The 9,172-nt window shown below is 37.6% G+C and overlaps 1 protein-coding gene across 1 annotated transcript; it reads right to left on the bottom strand.

Moving 5' to 3' along the window:
• Positions 1–2,242: 2,242 nt before the first annotated feature.
• LOC149234234 (uncharacterized) lies at positions 2,243–2,656 on the bottom strand. The gene has a single exon (XM_089368190.1). It carries the CDS (start codon positions 2,654–2,656, stop codon positions 2,243–2,245), a length of 414 nt encoding a protein of 137 aa, XP_089224316.1.
• Positions 2,657–9,172: the final 6,516 nt, after the last annotated feature.

Raw genomic sequence — 9,172 nt, forward strand, 5'->3', positions numbered from 1 at the left:
TTATCTCCAAACCTTGATATATGTCATCGCTAAACATATGCGATGTGAAGGAAACCAAGTAACTGACCAACTAGCTAACTAGGGTAGGGAGCGTATTAACCAAACTATTTTGTAGAATTGGCCACTAGCTAAACTTGACAGGAAGATGGAAGAAATGGGTCGACTACTTGTCAATGACCTCAGAACCACGACGGGGGTGGATACCCTGAGGACATCGGGAGTTGTTCCTGGCCTCCCACATACTCCCCATGCAAATGACAATGAAATGAGTTACGTGGTAGGGCATGTAGTAGCAAGCCTATGTGAAACCTTCGATCTGCGCTCAATCGCATTTTTGTATAGGTAGGTGGGAGATGGGTTTCATACGACAATAAATAGGTATGGTAATGATATTATGGTGATGGAAATTGATGGTGTGGGTCTCAGAAGGGAACCTCAAGCTAAACTGTTGCCTCGCTGATGTGTATTGGAAGTGTGAAGAGGGGACTTGCCATACCTCGAATTGTCACAAGGGTGGCATACGGTTGCAGAAGGGAATCGTTGGCCCCTCGTCTTTTTATCTGTTCCTATATTCTTTGTGGCATCCTCCAAATTGGGTGAGCTTTCGAAGTCCATTTTACCAATGGTTGTCATTTGGCGAGTTGAATGAATTGTCTTTTATTGTAGAGTCCATTCCTAGAAGCGCTGGTGGATTTGAGTGGAGTATCAGAGGGAACTAGGGAGGCTTCTACCCCAATTTCCTCTCGTTGCATTGGATATGTGGTACATTATGACTCCTTGACCTACGGGTGTAGAAGTGTGTGGTATTCTGCAGGTTACTTCTTACGAGTGTCTCAACAGGTGGTGGTGTGCTCTGTGGGGGTTGAACTAGTGCTGGGTAGCTCGAATTGGGTATGAAAAGGGTTCGGCGGTCAGTTTCCTTGAGCTCGGTGGCAGGTTTTTGTTATTGCTAAGGTGAAGTGTAGGAAGGAAGTTAGATCATATGGTGGAATTGGTGGGTATGAAGGTGGTTTTAATGGTTCAGGGGAGGACTGCAAACAAAATAGGAGATGGATGGGTGTCGAGGTGTGGTGTGCGCATGGCACCACGCCAAAGCTCTCGTTTGGAGGGTGGTAGTAGTGGAATGTTCATGGAACATAGACCTTAACAACAATATTGGGAAAGGGAGGAAGTGAGGCCGAGCATGGATGCAAGGGGAGGCTCATCACGCCCCAGTCGAGGACAGTGACCAGCACAGAGGAAGAAGAACAACTCCTTTAGTGCCACCACTAGCCCACTGAGGTAGTTAGTGAAAATGGAGATGGAGGCACTGAGAAAAATTTTCGAGAAAAACATGAGGCGATAATGGCAGCCCTAGCACAGCTTCAATATTTCCAGTGTCAATTACGGGAACGAGTGGTCGTGGTGTGGCACGAGAATCTGGACAAGATGGAGGCCTAGTTGGCTCACTTAGATGGAAACCCTTGCACAACTTCAATATTTCCAGTGTCAATTACGAGAGCAAGTGGTCATGGTATGGCATGGGCATATGTGCATTTTGGACAAGCTCGAGGAGATGGAGGCCTAGTTGGCTCACTTGGAGCAACACTTTCACTACTCGTTACACCCTCCCCCTCCACCAAGGAGGGGACCAAACAACCCATCCTCTATCAACTTTGATGAGTGAGTATGTCTTTTGGTGTTTTGCTCATTTTGTTCGTATTTTGGCATTTTTTTCCCTTACAGTATTATGATCGGCTAGCCTTTGTCTTTTTTGACATGTTTGTTTTAAACTGATGGCAATAATCAACAATCCTAGTCGAAGTAACACCAACAAAATCTTAAGAAATAACCTTATAAATATTTACTCTTACAATTAATAGAAAAAAAAGAAAAAAAATTTCACCTTATTGCGAAAACATCATTTACACTAATTAAAAAAAAAAAAAATTCTAAACTTCAAAATATAAAAATACTAGAAAACTTGAAAACATATATTTTACACCATTCTTTAAAACGAAATATCGTGTGGAATAAAACACTGTTGTTGTTGTGTTTGCTTTTTTTTCAAACCAAAAAAATCACTTATATTGAGAATGATATCCAAAACCAATTATAATAATAATAATTTCAAAAACTCCATCGTCAAGAAAAATGAAACCCTTAACAATCCAACCGGATTCTATGAGACTCGAACGTTGAACCAGCGATACTGATGTAAACCCTAAACCGAGATCGAATTGGCCATTTCTGCCGAAATTTTTTAACCTCGTTTTCTGCGTCTTGCAAGGAAGCGTGCCACATTCGGCGTAAGAGACACTGTGATCGGTATCCTTATTGGCAATAAAGCTTTATTACAGACAACTGCAAGTGCCAAAGCTCCACCCTTGGAGATGCAATTAGTGCCTACCGAGCCTTTTTGGTCCAGTCCCGCCTTAGTACTCGCTGTGTCTTCCTCGCTCAAAACAATCTCCAGTCCATTCTGATTCTGTTTTTCTTGCTGTTTATTCATGGAGATGCCAATTCCGTGGAGGAGAGATTGCACATCTACGTTGTTCTTAATCGCAACATAAAGGCCAGCGGTCGACAGCAAGGAGACGGAGAAGTGAACCCCCACTGCAGCCTTCCCATATTTCGCTAACAGATCCGTAATCACAGCCCTTGTCGTCGTCGCCATGATCGAGGATTGCTAGGGTTTTTTAGTGCTCCGCCTTCCATTTAAAGAATATGGGGTTGAGGCTCATTATATCTGTGCGGCCTGTGAGTCAATGTTATCTTACTTGTGCTCCAAGCTTCATGTTGTGTCCGTCATGGATGATCTCACCCGATCTGTGGCCAGAATGAGTACACGAAGTTTCGGTGGAATTTCATCTTTTTATCAATTTTTCTTTATGGAAGGCCTCATCCACATGTTGGATGGGACCAGCGTCTCCATTGCTGTGAATGGTGATCATCTCGTGTTTGATTGGTGGATTATCTTTTGATTCGGGTGTATCTTTAAAAATGTGTAATATTAATAAATTTAAAAAAAATACAATTGATTCCTTTGCATTAAAAAAAAACTGAATAGGGAAGATAATAATAAGTCAATATAATTATCATTGTCTTAATGTTATCATTTTTGGGTTAGAATTTGAATGGAGGTTTTGTTATCATTTTTGGGTATGTATTTTAGAATTTGAATGGAGGTTTTGGAATGGTAAATTTTAGTGGTTGAGATTGCATAATTAAAGTGTTAAATTAATTTATACATTTAAAAATGTAATTGAAGTATAAAGTTGTAATTTTTTTCGTGGTTACATTGTTTGAATTTTAATGATATTGAGGGTGGGTAGCACCGAAATTTCTTAGGAAAAATATGTCAAGAATAGGGAGAATGGTTTCATTGCTAGTACAATTAAGAGGTGCTATAGTGCTATGGATTTCTAAAATAGGGCTAGGTATAAGGGTTACCTAGGTGGTTATCCATTTATAGTAGTTAAAGTTTAATTATTTAGATATGAAGTATCGGGAAGGAGCATATGTGATGCATTAAATAGTGTACATCTCATGTTAGGAGGCACATGTGCTAAGCTTGTATTGGATAAATTGTAGCAAAAGTTCAAGTTTTAGGTTGAGAGGTATAATTGACATATTGAGATATTAGCACTCGTCTAGGTTAAATTGTTAATGCGTATCATGTAATCTCTAGTGCTCGAATAGATGGTCCTATTAACATTGCATTAGGAGAATAATATTCCCCAAGTTATGAGCATTTTTCTTATAGTATAATCACACGTCAACTTTAGGTGATGATAGGAGATTCATACTCAATCTTTTATGACCCAGATGAATGGGAAATTGTTGAAAGGGTGTATTTAGGAGGATGATAATTTTTTTTCATATTGTTAATAAGTTCCATGGTACCTACAACATAGAGTTTGATATACATAAGATTGGACCACTATTTCATTCTCAACAACCTTGGTTGGAATTTTAGGCTCATTTTTAATTTCAGGTTAATCAACAATTTTTCTTTTCGAGCTAGTTTCTTGTTGTAGGTTTTAACCATGTACATATAATACCTGCAAACAAATTATTATAACTAACATAATGTAGCAACCCTTTTGTTATCCTCTTATGAATATTGTGTGTACACTAATGTGTAAATTGATGTAAACCAATATGAAATTTAAAATGATGACTAGATTGAGATTCGACATATATTCATGAACCTATGGAGGTGAAGTTGTGGGGAAGCCTACTTGAGGAACAAACAAGATTTAAATCTCCATTAATGAGCCACATGTTTCCCCTACTACATTAAAGGATAAAATGAACCTACATTTCCTTGCTCATTGAGGGAACTTAAGAACATAGGAAAGTAAAGGTTGCATAAGGACATAATGAAGGAGGATGAGTTGTTTGATTTCCAAGGCAGAGGTAGCCCTAGTCAACACGCCACAAAACAATGAGATGGAAAAGGATGGAATTGATGCATTAAACAAAGAAGCATATATAGAGGATGAGGACTTCAAGGAAGTATATTAACAGTTATAGGGCCATGGTCATGTGGAAAATGGTGATAACATAGTTGACTATCATCTTGAGAGTTGGTTACTTTATAGGTTGGAAAAGTTATTTGTTCCTAAATGTCAGCGATGACAACTAATTAGAGAGGCTCACTCTTAAATCCCATTTTACCCACATTTATTTAGTTGAAATATGTATCTAGGTTCGGTCTTCATAATGACATGTGTAATTATGATTTTATGTAATTAATGAAAAGAAGAAAAATAAAATTATTTTTATGCTTGATACATGGGTTTCACGCTCAAGGAATTTTATTATAGATCAAGCTCCTATTGTGAGCTATTGAGATTGGTCATTAAGTCATAAAGTCAATTGCGTCATTGTCGTGTATTGAAGATCCATTTGGGCATGTTACATATTGTAAAAGAATAATTTATTTGAGTCATTATAAGAGTCAAAAGCCCCTCCAAGACCTTATCCTAAGTACTCGATAAAGTCTCCTTTCCAAACAAGATATAGCTCGTTCTAGAAGGAGATGTCGGCCTGGGCATGAGGACAAGTCAACTTATTTTCATGGGAAAATCATTGTATAAAGGAGGACTCAGCCTCACTTGAAGAGCATCCATCAAGTATCTGAAATAGAAGAACAAGTGTGAGTAAAGTGTAGAAAGAAGCCTCTCATCCAGTGAAGGAAAAGAGAAGAAGATCGAAGTATTTTGACATTTTTTTTGGGTCATCTTCCTCACACGTGTGATTGAAATTAGGGTTTCTGCAATGAGGTCACATCAGTCCTTGAAGAAGCCAAGAAAGGGGTCAAAAAACAAGCATTCTTGCTAGTTGAGATGACAAAAGAAAGTATCCAAGACATCGAAGAAGAAAAGCCTCACCAATCACCTCCAATTATCTCACACTTGTGAAATTGTAGTGGTTTTAGGTAACCCAAGAACTGTAGAAGTGTGGAAAGAGGCCAAATTTTAGGGAAGCCAACAATAGAAGTGCAAGAAGTTAGTTTGATAATCATTGACTTGGACAAGAAGAAGAATTGTTTAAAAGGTCTTGTGACTTGGTCTTGGAGAGGTTGTTAGGTCAATGGTCTTGGTATTGGAATTCATCAATTGAAGATTCTTTAAGAAGAAGAATTCGTTGGGTTTTCCTCTCAAGTTGGAGAGGTTTTGTCCCTAGTTGATTACCTACATTTTTTTTCCTTTGTCTCATGATTATTTATGATTTGGTAGTTGTTTGATGATAGAAAAAATTATTATAATTAGGTGGAAGAAAGAAGCTAATAAAGATTAAGTAAAATTGCATCACAAGCAGTTATCATTACAAGAGAAATCACTTCATCTGTTTGCCCTAGATTTATCAACATGGTATTAGAACTAAGGTGACAAGTCAATGAAGGGCAGATCAATAAGGGACACTCAAGCTCTCAAAGGTCAAGGTTCTAGAAGGATATCAAGGGCATCAAAGAATCAAGAAGATCCTCTCATCTCCAAGGAATTTTGAGGACAAAGGCTACCATTAGAGAACTTTTGAGGTCTAAAATGGGCCTCCTAAGAAAAATGTACAACCAAAATAAACTTTGTAAGAACCAATAAGATTCAAGATGATGATGTAAACCATGGTGGATGATTCACCATTTTTGGGGTAAAAAAGTGAAAAGATTAAAAAATAAGAGAATAATAAAACTACTTTTTCAACTTATCTCCCTAAGGTTTTACTAAAATTTCAAGCGGGAGTACTCATTGGATGCAAAATTTAATTCTTAATCCAAGGAGTACTCATGTTGCATACTTTTTATGGACCCTGGTACACGAAAAATGAGAAATACATGAAAAAAAGTGATTGTAGTCATGTTTCTCATGTATTTCTCATTTTTTGTGTAGTAGGGTCCATCGAAAGTATGCAACATGGGTACTCCTTGGATGAGGAATCAAATTATGCATCAAATGAGAGTTCCTGCTCGAAATTTTAGTAAACTCATAGGGAGATAAGTTGAAAATACGAGTTGAAAGAATAGTTTTTTCTTTTTCTCCTCTAAAATTTGATGATGCAATCTAATATTGTTTTATTATTTCCACTATTATTTCATAATTTCCTTAGGATTCCAATTTTAGACCTCAAAATTCCCTTAATGATTATCATCTTGAAGGAAGTGTCAAAACCCTAAATCGATCAAAGAAGAAGTTCACAATTAAATCATTCTTGGGATCCTCGCTCAAATCATCATCACAAGGAGGGAGACCTCAAAAGACCCTAACTCTACTTAAATCATAAAATCAAAGCATCTTGAAGTATACTCATAAAATGGAAGCAAAAAGAAAGGAGTTGTTGGCATCATCAAAAGACTCAAGGTGATCTCCCTCTCTTTGGAGTCAAGGATCACTTTTGAAGAAAACCATCTTCATCAAGAAGAAGTTTTCGATTATCTATATCATCATCAAATTCAAGAAAGAAACAAGTTGAAGGAGAATCTTCACATGTAATTATATCTATGTCTACACCTGAATCTATCAAAATATCTTTTTTCAAAGAAAGAAACAAATTGGTTGGGGCTTCAAACTTTCTTGTACAGAAGAAGAGAACAGATCTAAAACTCGTAGAAAATGAGGTCATGGAACATGTTTAGGGATCAATCAGGAAACCTCCAAAGGAAGATGCTCAAGCACTTTCTAGATATATGAAAGGGGAGGTAAGGGCTCAAAGGATTCTCATAGAATCCATCAAGGATGATGTAGGGGAAACCCCGCGTATACCAAGAGTATGCATGTACAATGCATAATCACATTTGTCCTAGGAATTGTTAACTCTCTGTCAAGTTAAATCCTCATTACTTATATGGTTAAGGCCCTTTAATAAATCTCATGCGGAAAAATTCATTACAATAGCCCAGTCTTTCCCTTAATTAATCCTCCTTTCTATCGGGACTCTATAACTCCACATAACCCTTCATTAACCTTTTGTTAATTCTTAATGCCACATATATATATCCAAGTCCTGTAAACCTTATTACTTTGGGTCATTCAAAGACTTAACCCATAAACCCTTCATGTCGGCTCTTTAATCTATTATAAACCTTTATAACAGAAATACACACAAAATCATGTGATTCATACCTTTTTCCGCTTTAATACGACCGTTGCACAGTTTTCGAGATATCCCTTTATCGCAATCGCAATATCGCTTCTCCGCGGTCTCACTACACATGAACCCTTCCGCTTCCGATATGCGATAATGCCAGAACTTAAATCATAATTAACTGCACTTAATTACATTATCGGGTCCACTCTTATTGTTTGTCGCATTTCACTCCCCGATCCCGATCAGCGCTTCATCGGCGATTGGCGCTTGTCGCTATCGGTGTATCGGCCATCGCACTATCACATTCCTATTGTCCCTGTCACTTGACTTTTCCGATTTCTGATTTGCGATTGAATCGCGACCATTGATCTGGTTCCGATCCAATAGTTCTCGATCAATCGGTGATCGCTCATCGCACTTGTCCAAGGCCCGATTCCAATATCTCCATAAGGATCCCGCCAATGCAATTTAATCCTGGTCGTTGTTCATAAAGATCCAATGGCTACTGTGCGCCGATTCTTCACTTCTCTGCTCTTCCACTTCACTTGGTTTTTACGTTGTTTCTTCAATTTTTCTCTGTGGTTCGGGTTTCTTCAAAAGGTTCTGGGTCTTCGCTATTCCGCTGTGTGACTCCCTCCTAAGCTTTCCTCTGTGGGTTCCTCAAATCATTATCATTCCAGGCTTTGCTTGAATCCTTCGAATGGATTCAAAGATCCTTTTCGATCCACTGTCACATGCTTCTCCACTGTGTATTCTGCTGAACTCTGCCTGCATACATATTTGTTATACAGAATATCTAACACACACATAACTCATCATTCGATGCTCAAAATGCACATTCACACAGTTTTTGGAATTAAATCTTTGGTTATGTATTTACAACAAATAATCACATAACAAGACTCTCAAGATTCTCTGACTCTCTCTAGCCTGATCTTCTAATTAGTGGCCCCTCTTCCTCTCTTGCCCATAGGCTTACAGACACACCTGTCTCCCCCTATCTAACCTCTTCTCTTTTTTTCTTTTCAATACATCATTAGCAGTTTCTTTACAGTTGAGGAACTGTTCCTCAGTTACTTTTCAGTTGTTCAACAGTTTCTTCAAACTAATTCCTAACTAATCCTAATCCTCTCATGTTCTCCTACATTCGAGAACATTTACAAATATGTCTCACAATATCTAATTAATTCCTATTCTCATTAAAATCACTCAAAGGCCTAAATATTTACATTAATTCAATACTTAGGAAACCAACTTCCTTAAAACACAAGACCCTGTATGTCTAATAAAATACAATGATATTGTTGGGTTGAATTCTCCTGCATCAAAGGATCCCCTCATTACCTATGTAACAAAACTAAAAACATCAAAAGAAATATATGACAAACTTGTAGAACTGTTCTCCGTAAGCACTGCAAGAGAAGTAATCTTGTTAAGGAAATAACTCTAAAAAATTAAGATATCAAAAGAAGAAGGAATAACCTCATACTTTATGATAACATATGAAATAAGAGATCAACTACAAGAATTAGGAGAGATGATGTCTAACAAAGAGATGAATACCATAGTGCTCAATGCGCTACCGAAAGAATGGGGAAAC

Source organism: Pinus tabuliformis, chromosome 8, assembly GCF_031772625.1.
Source record: "Pinus tabuliformis cultivar Carrire ecotype Pingquan chromosome 8, CPIR1, whole genome shotgun sequence".
Taxonomy (NCBI): domain Eukaryota; kingdom Viridiplantae; phylum Streptophyta; class Pinopsida; order Pinales; family Pinaceae; genus Pinus; species Pinus tabuliformis.

Bases quoted from the DNA above. Each gene is read 5' to 3' on its own strand.
- LOC149234234 (XM_089368190.1), bottom strand. From the start codon at position 2,656: ATGGCGACGACGACAAGGGCTGTGATTACGGATCTGTTAGCGAAATAT.